The 21146-nt window shown below is 39.1% G+C and overlaps 1 protein-coding gene across 1 annotated transcript in view; it reads left to right on the top strand.

The window, feature by feature from the left end:
* Positions 1 to 21146, top strand: part of alk (ALK receptor tyrosine kinase) — a 507772-nt gene that overhangs the window by 177586 nt on the left and 309040 nt on the right. The window contains exon 2 of the mRNA XM_059352649.1: positions 12848 to 12958. Within this exon, the coding sequence (XP_059208632.1) occupies positions 12848 to 12958 (111 nt within the window). The remainder of the gene's footprint in view (positions 1 to 12847; positions 12959 to 21146) is intronic.

The following is a 21146-nucleotide window of genomic DNA, read 5'->3' as shown; positions in this document are numbered from 1 at the left end:
TGTTCCCTTTGATGAATGATTCATACTGTATGTGCATGACATATCAAACTAGCCAGTTCATTACACTCACACACACTTACCTGTTAGTTGTCTTCTGGGTAATAAAGGAGCTACAAAACTAATCAATGCAGTCACTGAGAAAGGCTGATGCAGATCTTGCTCGGTGAGCTTTGATGATGTAACAAAACAAACACTCCGACATCACGGTCAAACACTTTGAAGTCAAGGAAAGACTCGATGAGCTCTGTAATTTTTGATATGGCTCAAACAGCAGGTTCCAGGAGTATATTTCACCCCAAGTCTCCCAAGAGGCACTTTGTTTATCAGGCATTACGATTAAAATGTAACTGTATGTAGACCCAGCATGAGCTATCACTGTGGAGGTTGAATGTATGTATGGAAGCGGAGGCCACCCAGTCAGTACGACTAACACTTTCCATGTAGAAAAGAGTTTAAATAGTTGTTATGTAAGCCTGTGTTGCCCAAGTCATGTCACTGGTTATGTGAATTCAAGTCATTAGATAAGGCAAGGATGACGGCTATAGATGAAGTGGAAACATTAAACATTTGTTGATGTTATGATGAATAGACCATCACATAATTTCGCGACTGACAAGGTAGTCTTCCAGTCATGACAACGCCGTTCCCAATGTTTACTCATGTACAGGTAATGTGTAACTGAAAAAGTAAAATGAACACAGATAAGTAATTTGAGTCATTATGTCTTAAGTCAAGTCTTGAGTCTTCAACTTCCAGGTCCAAGTTTAGTCCCAAATCATTTATTTTCTGTCAACTTGCAACCACCGACTCTAGTTGAGTTTAGTCCAAGTCACAAGCCGTGTTTTCCATTAACGTCAAAGAGAATTTTGAAGCAATATCTTGAAATTTTGCATTAAAGTTGCAAATTAGGGATATTTCTATCAACTGGTTCAGAGCAAATACACAAAGCTGCATAAATGTAATGTAATCTAATGTATTGCTGTAGGCTAATCCGACCAGTAAACGATTGACGATTGCACAAGAGAGAAAAAAAAACAAAAATTGGTTGTTAACCACCTCAAGCAAGCTGAAATACTTGTATGTGCATTTCGACCAGTTTTATCGAGTGTTTCCATCTAGCTTTTCTCTTGCAAATCTTAAATATGCGCATATATATATATATATATTTGTTGGTGGAAACGCGAGTACAGTGACTCAAGTTCACATCTCTGGGCGGCTGTATGGCTCAGTTGGTAGAGCGGCCGCCCACTGATCCAGAGGTCAGGTGTTTGGCCCTGACTGGTAGTCTACATGTCCATGTATCCTTAGGCAAGATACTGAACCCCCAAATTGCTTCAGATTCTGTGTCTTTTCTATGATTATGAATGTGTTCATTGGCAAGAAGGCAGCTGGCAACATGTAGGGGTAGCCTCGGCCACCTGTGTATGAACGGATGAATGCTGATTTGTAGCGTAAAAGCTATTTGACTGGTCACTATACTAAAAAGTATAGTCCATTGACCTTCTCTGTGGAGAAGTAGCGTATATACCTAAATGTCCTTCATGAGCTGTGGGCCGAATAAACGCTTTATAATAAGGTCCTTAATAACCATTAATTAACAAGTAATAAGGCATTGTTCTCGCTTTAGATCCGGTAGTTAACTTATAAAAGATGAGCAATAAAGTATATTTTAATATCAATAAGCAAACAAAATAAGATTAATAAAGGCATGGCAAAGACATAATGGGTGGGTCATGGGTGTTTGTAATGCCATTATTAACACTTATATAAGCTTATAAACACACAATAATGTTAACAAGCATCTTGTAAGGACTTACAAGGGTCTTATTACTTGTTAATTAATGGTTATTACAAGGACCTTAATATAAAGCATTACCTATAACTTTTCATTGTTCACAACTCTCACATTGGCATATCTCAGCACAGATAAAAAGGTCTGGTAGAAGCTACCTTCATTACTGGGTGAAGAAGAAATCTGAGCATGCTGTGAGTAGGACTCTGTGTGTCATTAGACGTCTTGCCTCTGTGGTGGTGTTGGAGCCCGAACTTTCTGAACTTTCTTTTTGCATTTCTATCGGAAACTTAGGAGCTCACAATGGGCCATTCACAATAAACAATGATCTTACATAATTCATTAAGTTTTCTATCATTATATCAGAAACACTGCAGCCTGCAAATAAGACTGGAAACTTTTTTCTGCAACTTTGATGTCCCTCTGTATCTGTGGAGTCATTTTAATGCATTATTTGTGAACACTGGGCCGCCTGCTATGTTAATAGGTGTTGCTGTATGTTTGAGAGCACAACTGGTGAAGCAACGCATCAAAGAAAAAGGCATCAGTGTAAAACAGCAAAATCATTTTCTTTAATGAGCATCAGTGAAGCCCAGTTGACATCTTCATTGTCACTGCGCAGCCCTTTCTTACCCTGGATAATGCTTTCAGACTGAAGCCTTATGATCCATTTCTTTTGAAAAAATATTTTGGTGTTCGCCTTGAGAGACAAAACAGTGCTTGATCTTACTCTATATTCCGGGTACACATGTCAAATGAACATGCATTACTTAGGGGAGCATCTTAAGTGCTGTCAGAAGGTATTCCTGTGATGGTGTTGCAAGCATTGGTGTTTGCCATCGCATGTTTCATCATGTTGTTAAACTGTCTCTGCTCATTGCGAGGTTAACTGCATTAGCAGCTCATCTACTGAATCTGCATGTTGAAAATCCAAAGCAAACAGCTAATAGTTCATGTGTTACTATTTATGACCTCTGTTCAGCTAGAAGTGAACATTTAACCCCCTGAGACCGACAAAGAGACATTTTGGTCTTTTTCGAGTGCATGGGGAGTGAGGTGGGAGGTATTTAGGGGTAGATAAAAGGTAAAATGTGTCAAGAGTTTCTAGTCATAAATCTTTAAGAAATAAAAAAAATGTTCTGCAGATTTGGTGTTACAGCTTACCATTTTTTACCACTCAAGTTTTTTTTTTTAAATCCTTCCAAAATACCACTTTACAAAAGCAAGACCTTGTTGACCTCAATAGAAATATCTATGCTGTGATTTGGTATCAAAAACGTGCAATTCTTTCCTCTGAATGCTTTAGGTCTCTAGTTTGTGGTTGTAAAGTCTCAAGAGGTCGTGTTCTAGAGGTCACAGCAGCTCATTTTTTAAAAATAGTAAAGTCAAGTTTAGAAAATGCTCTCACTAAAACGAAACTGGTTTGGAGAGTAACATCATCATAAATTAAAAAAAATGCAGCTCATTTAATTCACAAGGGTCTCCGCTTTCCAGTCATACCACATTTACGCAATTCCAATACTGTTTAGGGATCCTGTTTAGTATGCAATGATATTAAAATACAGGCAAACATAGAAAATTTGCAAAAATACATGCAAAAAAACCCTTCATGGATTATTTTTATCCATTTATCTTGAGGTGAGGGGTTGAGGGACACCTTTGAAAATGCTAGTTTTCCTTTGCCAAAGTCAAGCCTAACTATAGGGCATTATTTTGTCCCCTTCCCAAGAAATATCTTGACATGTTGGTTGAAACTGATGGATTCTGTAGCTATCCCAGTTTTATATGATGCCAGCATCTCCAGTGTAGTTTTGTGAATTAGCCTCTAAAAGACAGAAAGTCGTCCAGGAGCACTGGCTCTCCCACAGGTGTCAGATGTTAAAGCATAGTGTACTTCATTCGACTTAATCAAATTTGTCTTTTTAAGTTTTAATTCCAAATCTCCCCAGAATTGTAACATTATATCAACCATTTTTTCAATGTGCGAGTTGTAATCCATGTTGTCGTCTTGCTTTAAAATTTCAAAGTGCACTATCCAAGAGGGAGAAGTGATTTTGAAGGGAAGGGCCTCTTCCTGCAGAGAAGAGGTTGCCCTGTTGGAGGCCTTGAGTCAAGGTTTACAGGCGGCTCTCTGAGTTAATAAGCTGCATCCTACAGTTGAATCAAATCCCAGCTTGTTTACAAGACGGGGTTTATGCTTGAAATATTCACCAACATCTTATGACAAATGCAGAAAGCCTCTTAGAAACAACTTATCCCCCTCTTAGAGCTAACAACAAGCGCAGTAGGTGGCACATTAATATGAGCACTTGCCTCCTCTATTTAACCCTGTTTAACCTTGGATGCCGGTTGTTAGAATGAGACTTAAGAATTAGGAAAACTTGACACCTCTATTAATGCAGATGAGACGTTTATGAATTATTTACTGTCACCACACACTTGTTCAAAGACTGTTAATTGGAGAAGTGGTTACCGACTTGGCTCTGTTGGTAGATGTCTCCAGTGAGAAGTGTGATCGGTGTGAGGAGGACTGTGTACGCACACACACATGCATTTTGGGGTTGGCAACGTGTGTGGAATTCTGTGAAGGTCTTAATGAAAGTCGGAGTGCTTAGTGGACATGAGGGCTTCTCTGATGGAAATCAATGCGGTCTTTTGTAGCAGGCATAGAGCAGCCAATTCCAGGCCTCAGCTGCCTGATGTGGTGCTGGCAGACTTTGACGAGCATTTAATGACGCGTCACTGCACCGGACAGGTAATCAATTTATTTAGGCAGTAATGTATGTATCCCAAGGTAAATCTTTAATTAAGGGGCAAGAAGAAGAGGACAATTGTGATGCAGAAGGCCAAGGAGTATGAAAATCCAACAGCGCAAACGAATGGCTTTCTCATTTGCCTTTTAATTAGCTCTAATGGCTTGATACTCCAACTGTGTTACATTACATTTCCAAAAGTGTTCAGCTTGATCTTCTCACCCCAGCATGGCTCATAAGCATACATATTAGAAACGTCTATTTAAAGGGATATTTCAGATTTGTTTTTAAAAATGGGGTTGTATGAGGTTCTCATTCATAGTCAGTGTATTGTCTACATTAGATGAGATGCCCCCAGGTTAGAGAAGCACACAGGAGAACTGAGTTTGGACAGGGGCAACCAAATGTCCGTTTAAGTCAGTTTTAAGCTATATTAAGAACATATGTCATCAGGCCACCCTAAGTTTAAGTACATGTGAGGACTTAAGATGTTATGCTCACTGTAAAGCCACCAGACTCTATTGACAAAACAATAATTTTTCCTCTCAAAACACAGGAGTTGCTGATCAGCAACTGCCTCGATCCAAACTATTCCTCTAAAACACAAGTCACAAAATAACACAAACAAACTAACCGGTCAGCGCAGCTGTAGACCAACAACCCCCCTGTTCTGCAAGGTAAAATAACTGATTTTGTCAACGGAGTCTGGGTACAGACTGGGTACAATTGTACACAAAAATGAGAAATGTCATTGTCATACAAAAATAACTGTTAATGTTGGTAAGTCTCATTGCTTCAATCAATGTAGTTCTTCCAAATATGAGACTTTTAGCTAAAATAAAGGTTTTGAATGCTTAAATATCATTTTTGACGTTTTTTAATGTGCCTCTCTGATTAAACACTGGCCCCTCCTTGGCCCCCACAGTAAAATTGGTCTAGAACCACCGCTGCTAATAGCACACACTCAACTGACTTTATCAACTTTTGAGGGTTTTTTTTCTGTTGGTGGATTTTTTTTAATGGCTAAAATAGGTTGTTTTTTTTACGGCGGCCTTCCTTCTTAGTGATACATTTCTTAGCCTCTGTGTCTGTGGGGTGTGTCGGCTGCCCTCTGCTGTAGATAATAGAGTAACTATGGATAAGAACTCCACTTTAAAATTCTGAACTATATATTATACTTTTGCTGCAAACATTTCAGAAACCATCCATTTCCAGTGAAGACCACACTAGCTGCCAGGTCTTGCTCAGACCTACAGATCCGCTACCTGTCCATTTGCCCTCCCACCACTTTTCATGGGTAATTGGCTTCATTTCTGGATCATTGCACCAGCGTAAAACAAAGCCCACGAGCACCACATACATCATGTATACTGCCATCCTCTCAAAATCGTTCCTCTCCTACCTTGAGAGCTGTGTGCGTTTCTCCCTTGTGCTTTAGTGACCCATATTTTTTTGAAGATTTTTCAAAAAACTATCCACTTCAGTCTCACTAAAACAAAACATGAGGACGTGGACATTTGAGAGTCAAAAAGAGACAAAACTGAGAGAGATGTATGTTCCTGCTCAGCCATGTTTAAGTGACAGGTTGAGTCAAGCCTCATTGATAAATCCACTAAGCATTTGAAGGATTGTGGAATGTGGGTGGGACAGAATTAGACTGTTCACTGAGCTGAGTTAACTCTCACTCTGTGGTGCTGAATTGTACATGGATGAGTGATTGTGTGCACAGGAGTGTATGTGTTTGTTATGCACATACTTGTGTGGGTGACAGGCTTGCCAGAAATAATGTTTTACATGAGTACATTTTGAACAGCATCATTACAGAGAGCATTTTAATTGCCACCAAACAGAGAAATGGATAAATTATTAAAGGCACAAGGGAAAAAAATTGTATGTAACATTGTGTTGACATACAATTTTTTTTCTGAACAAATAAATACATCATTAATGAAAGACAAAGATGCACCTGCCTTATTAAACTTTCCACAAAATGAGCTCAGGTTCATCGGCGAGACAAATTAACCTCTCCTTTTATTTATTTATGAAATTGTCACCACACACCCAAATGAGCTGTGGTTTGATGATTAAATTGGATTCAACTGTCTAAACATAATCTGCACACCATGCTATGACATTTATTAATCCTTCTTTTCAAACCAAAAAAAATAAACAACATAACAACACAAACAACAACATAGGCTAGATGCATATATACATAAACATACTCTCTAACTCTGTTTTTGGATTGAGTTTTTATTGCTATTTTATTCTTTTATTGTTTTTAGCATTTTATTGTTTTCATTGTTTTTATTTATTATTATATTTGTGTTTGATTTTTATTGTATTTTAATAACTGTACAGCACTTTGGTCAACTGAGGTTGTTTTTAAATGTGCTCTATAAATAAACTTTGACTTGACTTGACATACTCACATACACCATTATACAGATGTACATATAAACATATAGCCTATATATATATATATAGTATATATGACTCTATACAAATGCATTCATCTGCCCCGTCTAAGTAATAAGATAAATAAAAGAACCAGTCGACTTAATATTCAATAGGCATTTCCTTATATCATTTTGGTATGAAAAAAGTCTGAAAATCCTTATTTCGGTCCTATCAGAGGAAATTCCAATCTTATGATATATTTCGATTAGTTGCAGCTTGCACTTAGTTGACCACACAATAGTTAGAGAAAATCTTGTTTAGCTTTGTATATACATACAATATTCTGATTAGACTATTGTTAGAAAAGGTTCATATTTTGAACTGGTTTGTGTGACCTTTTGTCAGTTTTAAAAATATCTTTAACTCTTGTTAATTGAAATAAAGCTAGGCTACTTGGTTAGGTTTAGTAAAATACTTAACTTTACTTAACTAAAGTTTAAATCAGTTAACCAGGAATTTTATTTTGGTTTCCCAAAGGATGAAAGTCCTGTTTTGTTTGTCCTTGTCTTTTATTGACAGTTTTAATCACATGGTTAACATTGTTAAGTGGGACTTCTTGGTCAAGTTTAGCAACAAAAAAATCTTGGTTAAATTTAGTAAAAGATTCTGGTCTGGGTTAAAAAAAATAGGCTAAACTTATGTATGTAAGTATAAATAACGTTAACTTTTCGTTCTACATGGGAAGTGAACAGCGGACTCCAAAGTGAAGACCCATGTGCACTCTGGCATTTCCTGTACGTGGACTTAAGCAGACTTTAATGATATTCCTGATTCCAAAAAAGGAATTCAATTTTTATTTCACTTTAAGAGCAAGACATCATCACACGAATCCAATTTAGATGCAAATCTGTTTTCCGCTCTGTGTCTAGTAAGCAAAGCAAGGTAACCTAGACGTCCTCCTTTCCAGCAGGATCCCTTACCTCTTTCTGGGGCCTTCTGAGATGTTTCCAGGCCAGCCAAGACACAGTGTGTTGTATAATCCCTCCAGCATGTTCTGTGTCTGCCCTGGTGCCTCCCCCCAGTTGCAGATGTCCAAAATAGCATCACCAGGAGACACATCCTGCTCAGACACCTGAACCTCCTTTACAGGCTCCTTTTAATGCAAAGATGGTTCAACTCCAAGCTCCCTTTAAAAGTCTGTTCTCCCTATGATGTGAGGGTGAGCTAATGCACCCTGAGACTCATTTTGACTGCTTATAAATCAAAGTTTAAATATTTAATTTGTGCAAGGTTGGTTTGGAATATAAATTGACCGATAAATAAAGAGCTTCATGTTGAGGCTTATGTCTGCCTCAAGTCTTCTTGACCTATGTAGTATATTTTGTTACTTTAATCATAAGACTTTTGCTGAAGTTTAGGCCCATTCTGACTGAGTGCATAAAAGCCAGCATCAAGCCAGAGACTCCTTTTAAGGTAACAGCTATAGGACTTTGAGATGATGGCAGATATTGGAGGCGTTTGGGGGCATAATATAAACAGTATGAGTTGTATCCTTTTATGGTTTAAAAGTCTAACCTTGAAGCCTGCATGTGTACGAACATGTGCACCATACATTGAGCTGTATGCCGTCACAATTCTGGTTTGCAGAAAGGTAAAATACGCCCCGACACAGAGAGAGACAGAGAACAAAAAGACTGTATTGGAGATGGGACCCTCCAATTCTACATTGTCATTTATCAGACGCTTTTATCCAAAGCGACATACAAATTAGAGTTAGTACAACACAAGCAAGGATGAAGTCAAGAAACATAGCAAGAGTAAGTGCCGTGGGTTAAGTTTGACTCGATTAGGACACAAGTGCTTTTAGATCGCAAGAGCGGTCAGTGAGATACTTGTCATAGTCGTCAGTGTAGATCAAGAGTGAAGGTGTTCAGTAAAGAGTTGGTCTTCAGCCTCTTCTTAAAGATTGAGAAGGACTCAGCAGAATGGATGGAGTTTGGAAGTTTGTTCCACCACCGGGGCTCTACAGAGGAGAAGAGTCTGGTTTGAGACGTAGAGGCCTTCAACGGCGGAGGAGCCAGGCGTCTTTCACTCGAAGAGCGTAGTGGACGGGAGGGTTTGTGGACCTGAACAAAGCAGTTCAGATAAGAAGGGGCTGTGCCCGTTGCTATTTTGTAGGCAAGAGACAAGCTTTGAATGACCCCTCTTTTGTAGCAGTCCTTAAGTTCTGATAAGTTGTTCTCCGGCTATACCGAGGCAGTGTAATTTGATGTCTGATAATAAAGAAAACAAAAAGGAACATCGACGTGCTCTTTGATTCATTCTACTCACTCAAGAGAGGAAGTAATTTCACCACACCTGCCCATATTAGGACATATTGCCAACGTGCCCCATAGACAGCCAGAAATGCTTCTCCTTACTGGGGATTTCCACCGGACGCGTTACAGCAGCAGCACGTCTCCACAGCGTTTTTGCTGCGTCTGTCAATTCACACCGGGCGCGTTACAGCAGCAGCACGTCAGTTTAGCGAGCCGGCCATACACACGCGAGATAATGAGATCACGCGATAATCCTGACCATACGGGAGACCGCAAGATCCCGTGATAAACATTAAACTCTATTTATACAGTCTATGGATAAACTGTGTGTATAAAGTAAACAACAACAAAAACCAACTTACTTTGCTTCTCTGAGGTGAAAGATATGTTGATCTGACCATCTATCCTTTTAAAAACAATATGTTATGTCATAAATGATTGTATGATGTTCCACTTCAACAATCAGTCTCTTGTCTTCCGTGTCGCCGATCCTCTGAGACCCTTTGATTGATTGATTGCCGATCTGGTGCCCCGGTCATAACATAATGTTGATGTGAAGTAGTTTTAGGCTGCATGAACTGCGTATTGTGTTTTATTTTGAAAGGGGCGGAAGTGTTTTACGCTGATTCTGAGTCGGACTTCCTGTCTGGTGCGATCTGCTCTGTTGAGATTCACGTGATTTGGCAGCGTCTCGCGGAGAAATAGAAGTCCTACCTAATGCTCGCGTAGAGACGCTGACGCGACGCTGCAGTAACGTTACGCTACGCGCCCGGTGGAAATGCTCTCATTGATTAGAGTGTTACCTATTTGCAACGTCATACGCGACGCTGACGTTACGCTGCAGTAACGCGCCCGGTGGAAATCAGGCTTTAGCCAGCCAGCTTGTCGACCCCAAGCTGTCAGTCAGTCAGTTTCACAACAGCCAATCAGCTCCCACAGTGGCTACTCAGCAGCTACAGCTACCAGCCAGCCAACCAGCCAGTCAGCTCAAGCAGCAGCCTGCCAGCTCATGCAGTATCAGGGCCATCCAGCCATCCAGTTTCCCCTGTAGCGACAGTGTTGACCCCAAACATAGCTCGCTGTATGGGCCAGAATCTCCTCTGGCCATCAATGGTGAAAAGAGGCGTCTCAACAGCTTGGTGATGTCCACATTCAAAAGACTTGTCCAGGCCCAGGACTGTTTTTGTCTAATTTCAAGACCCTCTGCCCTTCCAAGAGTCAAATAAAAAACAGCTTATTTTTCGGGCCAGGGAACGTGCTGCTCAGTACTGTCATGGGTAGATTATGAGACAGTGAGCCCCGGGGGACAGACATGCAAAAGACCCCACCATCTCGCCCACACAGGAGCAAGACACACACTTTATGGTTGTTTTGCCTATTTTTCTTCTTGTTGGTTTCTTTGTAGTCATTACACAGCTTTGCTGATTATTTTGTGTGACTTTTTAATTACTTTGGGTTTTTTTTTTAAAGTTATTTTTCATCTGCTGTTTCCCCCTCTTTTTGGAGGCGTTTTGCATCTCTTTGTGGTTGTTTTGTGCCACTTTGTATTTTGATTTTTTTTTGTTATTGTTACAAGAAAAAGGGCAAAACAGCCACAGATGAAAATCTGTGATTATGTTTTGTGTGATTTTGTAATTGTTTTGGTATGTTTTATTAGTTATTTTCCATCTGATGATTTTTTTTACCCCTTTTTGTAGGCATTTTGTTTCTCTTTGTAGTTGTTTTGTGTCACTTTGTGGTTGCTTTGTGTCTCTTTGTGGTTGTTTTGTCTTCATATTATTATATATTTTTTTCTCTGTTTTTGTTTTTTGTCCCTTTAAAGTCAATTTGAGCTCACTTGTAGTTGTGTGTCTTTGCAGCTGTTTTGCATGTCTTGGTAGTTGCTGTGTGTCTCTTTGACGTAATTTTTTGTCTCTTTGTGGTTGCTTTGCCCAATTTTAGCCATTGTGAGTGTGTTTGTGTCTGTCTGCAACTGTTTTATGTTCCCTTGTGATCATTTTAAGTCTCTTCCCCGGCCCAGTAATCCATCCACGAGAACTTGAACTCATTTTCAGAACATTTTTCATGCTTCAGTTTGCCAGTTATTGATGCACGTCTCTTGACCCTGTAATAAATCATTTTATTTTGTTCTCATTTATTTGGGTAAAGTCATTTTTTATAGCCTAATACATCTGTATTATCAACTCCTGTTGACCCAATTAAAATAGCTTAATAGCTAAACACATTAATATTGTGCTTGTTGCATCTTGTTAACAAGTCACTCTGTGCTTAGCCAATCCATTAAGGCTATAAAAGAACAAGCTGTAAACATTCCAATATCATTTCACATCACTGTTTACTTAATTAGAATTCAAACAGCCATCGTTTTGTAAATCATTCACTCAAATGAACATTCTTCTTCTCACCTGGAAGCATCTAGCTGTTTGGTACCTGCAACACAACAACTGCTGAGTGAACATTTAAAGCATTTAACATATAGAATTAACATGTTATCACTTGTACAAATCCACAGCTTATCGTGCATATAGGCTTGCTTAGAGCATTTGCATATTTTAGAAAGGTCAGCATAGATGTGTGGTCTGCTGTTGCAAAAGAAACAAGAGACTCACAAGTTAATTGCTTGCAGAGAGTAGAAAATAAAAGTTTAAATCCTTGGATAATAAAACTATTAAACTATATCTCTCACTGTACGCCAACACATGGTGTTAGAAATGTAGCATTTGTCCAAGAGAATTTTGACCTTGAGTCATGGAGAGCGGGCCTTGAAGTATACACAAGAACCATCTTCAGGTCAGATGCTGTATATGTAAGTTGAAGCCATGCCAAGAGAGAATGAATAGCATGCATGTTCTTTGGCCAAAATCAAAATGTGCTCTGTTCAGTGCCATGAAAGGCAGCGTTTACGATTAATTGCTCTTTAAGGCTCATTTGAAATGACTGCAGGATTTATGCAGGAGTCTCCTTCCTGGGCAGTGGTGTATTGGTCTGTGACTGTGTTCTAATTATCCATGGACTAAGGACAAAGTGAGAAAGATAGCGTGGTGTGTGTGTGTGTGATGGCAGTGTGTGAAGGCGGGTGCAGAAGTGTAAAGAGAGAAAGTTGTTGCATCTGCTTTACAGTAACGGACCACTTCGATCTTGCGATAATTAGTGTGAGTTTAGAAGGTGAGGACAGAGTCAAACAAAATCAGGTAAACTTGTCCCCCAGGTAATTATGCAGACTATTGATATCCAATAACCAATTCATATGTTTGTTTTTTTACTATGACCCAAGTTCATTTTGTCAATGTGTGAGTTTTCCAGCCATTAATCTGCAATACAATGCTGATGTGTTCTCCTAAATTTTAAGCAACAAGGACAAACTGTGAGATCACATAACATTGACAAATTATGAAAAGGCAAGTCGAGCCATAAGCCATAAACTAGACTACCAAATAAATGGGACCTCAGCATGGATGCCAAATCAATGGCAGCCCAAATAAACACAGCAAGAAGTAATCATTGAATGCCGTGAATGGGTTTCTTGAATTGTCTCTTATCTCTGTGACATATACTCATGTGGATTTGCTGTTTTTTATTTCCAGGTGAACCATTGGCTGGTACGACTGCTGCTGGCATTCCAAGAGGGTACTGGAGCTTCTCCTGGGTAGCCGAGGACGACCTGAGCTTCCCCAACGACTCCGTGCCCTCGTCAGGTGAGTCGGACATTGTCAGCTATCGTCAGACAGATGGACAGGCTGAGACGCTTCCGTCCTCCAAACATCCTTTGCTCCCAATTGGCCATGACACCTCCCATCAGCTCTCCATCAGCACACATAAACGTCTCTGTCCCGCGCCTGCCCTCTACCATCAGCTCTGGCGCCTTCACAAAACTGGCTTTCTGTTGATCAGCCTTTCTGTGACCCATTCAAGGACCCAGAAAATACCACTTCTAGTAACTATAGCAAAGACATCTGGAAGCTGCCAGTGTTTATGTAAATTGTCAGAATTAATTTCTCTTGAGAACCGGGGCTGGTTACAGTAGTGAAAGTATTAAAATAATACAGATATAATACAGCTATAAGTTTAAAAAGTACAGTTTTATTCTTTACGTTTCCTTTTATTTGTATACATGCATTCACAAAGTCAATATGTGTAAATAAGGCATACTGTTGTACAAGTGTGCACTGCATAAAAGCCAACTTGTTTTTTTTGCCTAAAACAGTGATTTAAGTTGGTAAAACTTGGAAATATAAATTATTGACATTTAGGGCAATAATGTAAGTTAGCACAACAAAGGAAGCAGGTTGTATGCTCGAATTCAAGTTTGTGAGTTGTTGTTATATCTTTACAACAAGGGACAATAGTTCTGCTAACTCTTATTTCTCTGTTGTGAAATGCGGGAAAGCGGTGAAATTCTGTCATTAGCGAAAGCTAGCGGCTAACTGATGCTAGCGGAGCTGCTTGTTACAGCTACAAGAGTAGCCATTAGCGTATCAATGCTAACTCAAAATTATGGTCGGAACATTAGCTGACATTTCATAGCGGCGTTACAATCGTGCCAATTCAGCACATTGCAGAAGTTAGCAGAAGTAAGGATTAAAAGTTATTACAATGTAAAATTTTAAGTTCAAAAATCTAAATTCAGAGTTGAGCAAACTCAAAAACAAAACTTAAAATATTTAGTTTAATTGTCCAATTTAAAATTTTATCGAAGTTTGTTGCCTTGAAATTTTGAGTTCACCCAACTTTTCTTTTTTTGCAGTGTGTCATCAAATTATCTCAACAGGTCCTCCGATCCTTACGACCGCATAGATAATTTCTTTCTCCCCTCTAATACGACAGACAGGAGCATTTCCTAAACGATGCCTACTGGTGGCATCAACATGTCCTCAGACCTAACGGTCTCAGTTTTGAACACATTGTTAAGTCAGTTTTGTTATTTTTAGTCAACAAAAGTACTTGGTTAGGTTGAGGGAAAAATATATCATATAAGTTTGTAAGAATGTGGTGTAGTTATGTACATGAGATAGAAGGAGACCAAGTTGCATGACATATTGTAACTTACAAGTTAACTTAAAATAAGTATGACCTGCACAGCTATCTCCTGGGCCCGGTTTTTCAAAAGGTTTAATCCGGATAAAATTGATCCAGATTTGGTCAGCCTTTTTATTTGCTTTCCATGATCATGTAATCCATTTTACTTTTGAGACGGTTTTTCAAAGCAGCATCAGATTGGATCAATCTGATCAGAATAGAAACTTTCAGGATCACCAAATCTGGATAACCAGCACCCAAATAGGATAGGAAATCACAATGTAGACACAAAAGTTAGACACTTTTTCTGATTTGGATTTGTTTTTGATTTAAAAAGTGATACAGTGATACCTTGGTTAGGTTTAGTGAAAGATTATGGTTTGGGTTAAAATAAGTATGTCTGTTACATAACTTAACTTTACTTAATCATCCGTGTCACATCAGACTCTCAAAGCCCATTCCCATCATTCGGTGGCAACAGCTCCAGCCTGATTGTCTGCCCTATCCAACCTCATGGAGAGTGGGAGGTCATCCTATAATAATAATAATAATAATAATAATAACTTTATTTATATAGCTCCTTTCAAAAATGAGTTACAAGGTGCTGTACAACAGAAATAAAACATATCTAATACAATAAACTGACAACAACAAAATAAAACCACAAAAAGAAATGACATTGGACTTAAAAAATGTAGAATTTAAAATCACCATTCACAACAAGGTTATCATACAACCATAATAAAAGGAAATTTAGAGAAGGTCAATCGATAAAAGTGAGTTTTTAGAAGAGATTTAAAAGAAGCCACTGAGCTTGCCTGCCTGAGATCGCCGGGCAGCGAGTTCCACAGCCTTGGAGCGCGGATAGCGAAGGCCCGGTCACCTTTTGTAATCAGACGGGACCTCGGGACCAGAAGCAAAGCTGTGCCGGCGGATCTCAGGCAGCTTTCAGGCTCGTAAAAAAGCATCTCATGGATATAGGCAGGAGCCTGACCATTCAGGGCTTTAAAAACAAGTAATACAATCTTAAAATCAATTCTAACACTCACAGGCAGCCAGTGGAGGGTTGGAGAGATATGGTCACTTCTCTTTTTACCTGTTAAAAGCCTGGCAGCGGCATTTTGTATTTGTTGTAGCCTACGGATGTTTCCTTTGCTAATCAGGGCATTACAGTAGTCTAATCTTGAAGAGATAAAAGTAAGTTTTGTTATTCTGTTTTATCATTGCATGCATCACTAAAAATATTCTAAAAACAAAACAAAAATATACTTGATTGTGATGCATATACATTAATTAGTGACAGAATTAAAGATATTATTTGTGGTCAATATTGACAGCTGTTTGGTGGATTATTTTATGAGGCCAAACTCTTTGCTGTGGGCCTATACTGAGAGGCTGAATACATTATAGCCTAATCACTGTATCACCCAATCACTGTAGCCTGATGGATGAACAAATCAAATTAAAACATTATGAATAAATAGGATATCTTGTAGGCTATACTGCTGATCCAAATATAGTATTATTTGATACAGTTTTAAAGTTTCATTATATTTTGGGCCTGAAATCCACACTGAATAGACCCTTCTGATGGGATCAGAAAAGAGTTTTTGGATCAAAGTGATCCCAATCCTACTAAAAAGTTCTAAAAAAAAAAACCCCAAACTAAAAGTTTGATCCGGATCAAAACCAAGATTGGATTACGTGATCTAATCATACTACGTAATCAGTTTTTTCTTTTGAAGAACCTATTTTCAAGATTTGATCCAATCTGTTGTCCAAAATCCGAGCAGATTACTTTTGAAAAACCAGGCCCTGGGTTTGACGTATTCATCTACCCCACCTCTTCCACACACAGACTTTGTCACTCGTTATTCCGTGTCAGTACTGTGTGGACAGTCTGACTTATCCAGTATGTAATGCTAGAATTGTTGGAAAGCTAAAAAATACAGATTTACCCCAGTCAATAAAAGAATGGTAATGGGATCAATCTAGAGGTTGTTTTTTTTAATGAAGAGCAATTCAGTTGTCAAACATAATGGAAAAAATGGAAGATGAAAATCGATCTTGGGTCCCAATTAGGGAAAATATAGGAGTCTTATTTTACTTTTTAAAGAACAAAGAATCAATTTAAAATAAAGAAAAAGTTGAAGTGAAAAAGTTTGTCTAAAATATCAGATAGTAATTTCACATAGTCAGAGTTTACTTTTTAAAAATAATCCTGGCATTATTACTCAAGTGTTAACTTTTTTGAAAGTTCCAGAATCATTCAGTCCTCTGAAGCGTGTAAGAAACATAAGGGCAGATATTGCATATTCAATCAACTGTAAAAGCCACACATTAATAATAATTATATTAATCTTCTATGATACAGGCGTGGACTGCAGAACAGGTCCCTGTAGATGATAGCAATACAGTTATTTAAGGGTTATTTCAGGGTTTATTGCTCTTTTAATACAGATCCTGAATGATCAATTCCTTCAGAGCATTGTTTCTCTTTAACAGAATACTAAGCCACATTTATGCAAAGAACAGATGTGCTCATGTGGGTGGCTGCTTTGCCATTATACAGTATTGGATGTTCGCTCACAGTTCACTAATCTGAATTGACTGTCAACCGCTGGTGCAGCCATATGTTATAGATACAATCACAAGCACTTTGCTGCAGTTAATAAAACAAATATGTTGTAACTCCTTTTACTCAGATTGTAAAAAAGACTAAATATTATAGTCTTTAAAGAAAAAGAGCTGCAGCCTCCTGTATTCCCGCATTCAGCTGGGTGTTGTGTGCACAGAATTTACAGAATATTATTGATGGTTTTAAACTTTAAAAATGAGATTTGCTAAAGAGCTGCAATTTCTACCATTACCATATTTTGTACATTTGATGCGTGACACAAGATGACTACATTCTGAGGTTTTCATGCCTCTAATTCACAAGGATCATTTTCTCTGACATCGGCTTTAATCAGCCATATTTTGCAAGCTGGATTCAAGAGGGTAGATTTTAGCATTACGATCCATGAGCTAAAAATGTCAAACATCATCATTTATGAGAAAGCAAGCTCATAGTGCAGCAGTCAAAACAGATAAGATAGCAAACCTCTTGAGAGGAATGGAGAGAGAATGAAAATGATGGAGGCTAGAGCAGGACTGTAGAGTTCAGTCCGAGTCCATTTCTGCACCACATCAACAATAAAATAGACAAGTTACAATTAATTCAAGGTGAGACACTACAGGACGTACACTGATCAATGAAGAGATTTTGGGCTATTTTTGTTCTGTCATTTTTTTTTATGTTTGAAAGAAAATATCCAAAATCTACATTTAACCTCCTGTAGTCCTGGGGTCCTTTTTGACCCAAAATAATTTTCATCATGCCATGAATATAGAAATATTGAAATTTGTGTGTGTGTGTGTGTGTGTGTGTGTGTGTGTGTGTGTGTGTGATCAGATTTTAAACACACACACACACACACACACACACACACTCAGACAAACACACACTCACAGGTACATATCTTCTCACAAGGACGCACAAACACACACTCACAATCACACACTCAAACTTGAAAATTAGGCCCTAATTTTGTAAATTTGACTAAAACTGACCAATAATAATGAAAAAAATAGGAAAATTATATATAAATGTGTTGGTCTTGAGTTGCCGTTAAAGGTGGAAAAAAAAGTTTTTACTATTTTTTTCTATATGTCCTAAAACCAGTCTAATATCATGGGGTCCTTTTTGACCACAGGTGTGATTTTTTTAAAAACTTTTTTTTTGCTGTCTAAAATGTACAATGTTTTCACAACATAAGTTTCACCAAAAGTTGACACAGCATTCCCATCAAGAAATCACTACTGAGAATGAGCTATATTTGTTGTTATCATGATATTTGTCCAAAGAAATGAACCTTTAGTTGTACCAGGCGTTAAAATTAACACAAAATTGAAGAAAAAGGGCTGTCTAATAATTCTTTCCATGAATGTATAATGACGTGTGCGCTATTTTTTTTCTGTACCGCAAAACCATACCCATATGGGTTGTAATGGGTGGTATTGGCAAACAATCTATTCTGTCGTTTAGGTTGGGGATCTTGCTGAGTGTACAGCTGTGTGTATAGTAGATGGTGAGAAAAGTCCAGTAATGGCTGGTGCTGGCACAGCTGAGTCAAAATTGACATTTGAAGAAAACAAGTCTGAGTGGTAAGAAAAGTGATGTGCCAGTATTCCAGTATGAGCATCTGATAAGTGAGCCCAGAGGCGCATGTGTGCATCCGTGTCACATCAGACTCTCAAAGCCCATTCCCATCACTCGCTGGCGACAGCTCCAGCCCGATTTCTTGCCCTATCCAACCTCATGGAGGGTGGAAGGTCATCCTGTAAGTGATGATTCAAAGTCCCGCCAGCACCGAACTGTCACCCAACTGTTTATGAAACACATCCTTGAATGTGGAACCCTGGGACACTGCTTCGGCTGCCTGTGGCTGTGACAGCCTGCAGTGGACCTCACTGTAATTGGTGTCAGTTAGACAACGGATCACCCCAACATTTTTGAATCAATCAATCCGTCATGCACACAGCCGATTACATTTTCTATCATTTCATATGATGACAGCTCTGACCTCTCATCTCTAGTATGTTAGCAAACCAGAAGAGTTTTTTTTCCCTGTGTGGTGATTAGTGATCCGAGCGTGATGTGGCTGGAGCGGTAAGGATCACATCTGGGCAGTAAAAGCCAGATGACTACAAATGCTTCAGATGAATAATGGCACAGTCCAGAGAAACACATCAAATCATGATTACCACAAATGCTGAGCAGTTTGCCAAAATGTTAATTGAATATACAAGAACAAATGTAATATGTTTTGCTTGTACTATATTTTATGTATTTTATGATATTGTGTTGTTCCAAACTGTACGTGCGGGCATATCTGTGCCTTTGTCTATCTATGCCAATGGGGACCAAATGTTCCTAAATGTGGTGGCAGAAGCATAACGGACACCCACGGTTCCCCCTCAGGTTACACTCCTTGCTCCGTCCCAACTGTTCCCACTTGTAGGACTGTTCAGGACTGTAAGCTGCTAGCCACCGGCTCAGCCGCTGCCATGTTGAGAGCCATATGCAGGCAATCAGTATGCTCTGAATTACATGTACAGCCACTTTAAGCCCCACTCCTGAAAAAGCCCCGTCTGCTCTGATTGTTCAGTGTTTCCAGGTCTTCCACATTTACGCTCTCAGCTTAAATTTAACGGCACTATGGCAGCACTTTTTACATGCATATGGTATATTTTTGACATCACAAGCTTACAGACGTCCTGATGGCTCATTTAAAGGCTCAGTTTCTGAATAAGTGCTGTGTGAATTTTGCCGTTTATTGAGCATTGATACTTACACAGTATTAATATGGCACCTAGACCTGCTTATAATTTAAAAAATCATGGAAATCTTACTTTTTAAATATGTAAAGTAATAATAATAACAATATTAATAATAACTTTATTTATATAGCACCTTTTTAAAAACAGCAGTTTACAAAGTGCTTCGACAGAGAGCAGGTAATCACAACGAGAATGATGCCATGAGGCTTAAAACAATTCTTACATTAAAAGGAAAACAAGAAGAGACAGAGGAGGAACAATCGCAAGACATTCTTAGATACACAGAAAATAGAAGGTAAAAGGAGTAAAAAAGTAAAAAGTGAAGAAGTAAAAAGGAGTGGTGAGATAGAAAGCATCACGTCAAAGCAAATCTATAAAAGTGGGTTTTAAGGAGTGATTTAAAAGAAGTTGATGACTCAAAATAATGTTAGAGGGGCTGGAGCTTAGCTAACACAAAAAAAACATAAGTGTAACATGTTATATGTTCTAAAAACTTTAGGTGGTGTTGCATGGTGTTACAACGCTTTAGAGGATCTGAGAAAAGGTTTGGAAGTACAGGTCTAAACTACATGGCTCGGTGAACATGGCTTTAGGCGGCGGTGATAGATCTCAGCTGTCCCTACAGCATCTGCTGTCCGCTGGCATTTATTACCTACCACAAAAGCCAACACAGAGCAACTGGACGCTCGCCACCAGCTGCCCCCGTACTCTCCCTCCCTCCCTCCTGCCTGCCTGCTTCCATTAGCAGCCTTTAGCTGCAGGGCTGTGAGGTAAGCCGGTGTCTGTATTTGCATTTCAGTGCTGGTAAGCTGACTTTATTGCCACTGTGCGTCAGCGATGTCGGAGCCCTCTCACCTGAACTCTCACCGCCTCCCATCTACAGTGCGTAGTTCCTTTGGGAGTAACAGCAGGGTAGCCTGTTGCAATACTCGGTTTGGAAACACCCCCCGCACCCCCATACGCCATCTTTCTCACTCCAGACCTATTCTCCTCATCGAGATGGATTGTCCTGGTTCAGCTGTGGCTGCCAGCTGTAACAGAGGCACTCAGATGGATGCTAGCCACTTGAGGAGTTGCCGTGCTCTACAATAGAACATCTGCCTCACTCAGCTGGTAGTGCTGTTCTTGTGTAATGAGACACAGCAGTGGAATAAAACACATTTGCAAAGGCGGGGGGGTATAAAAGATAGAGCAGTGGTGCAGGTGCTTAAATATGGCATCCTCCTGGAGTCACATCATTCAGCTCTCCCAACCCCTACTAGTGTGCACATTGTTCCATTTACACAGCTTGTTTCATGTTGTTGAGGGTAGCTTGACTTAAGCGTCCATGAGCATCTGTTTGCATGTGTTACTGGTTAAACGGATAAATGAAAAAGGTTTATTGTCAGTTGTTTTTAATATCATGGAAATATTCATCTGCAGGGTGACAAAGAGCACAGGTTTTTTTAATGTCACATTCGAGGGCCATTAGAAATTCAAATAAGG

Source organism: Centropristis striata, chromosome 16 (assembly GCF_030273125.1).
Source record: "Centropristis striata isolate RG_2023a ecotype Rhode Island chromosome 16, C.striata_1.0, whole genome shotgun sequence".
Lineage (NCBI taxonomy): Eukaryota > Metazoa > Chordata > Actinopteri > Perciformes > Serranidae > Centropristis > Centropristis striata.
Note: the sequence above shows the minus strand (reverse complement) of the source record. Positions and strands in the feature narration are given on the sequence as shown.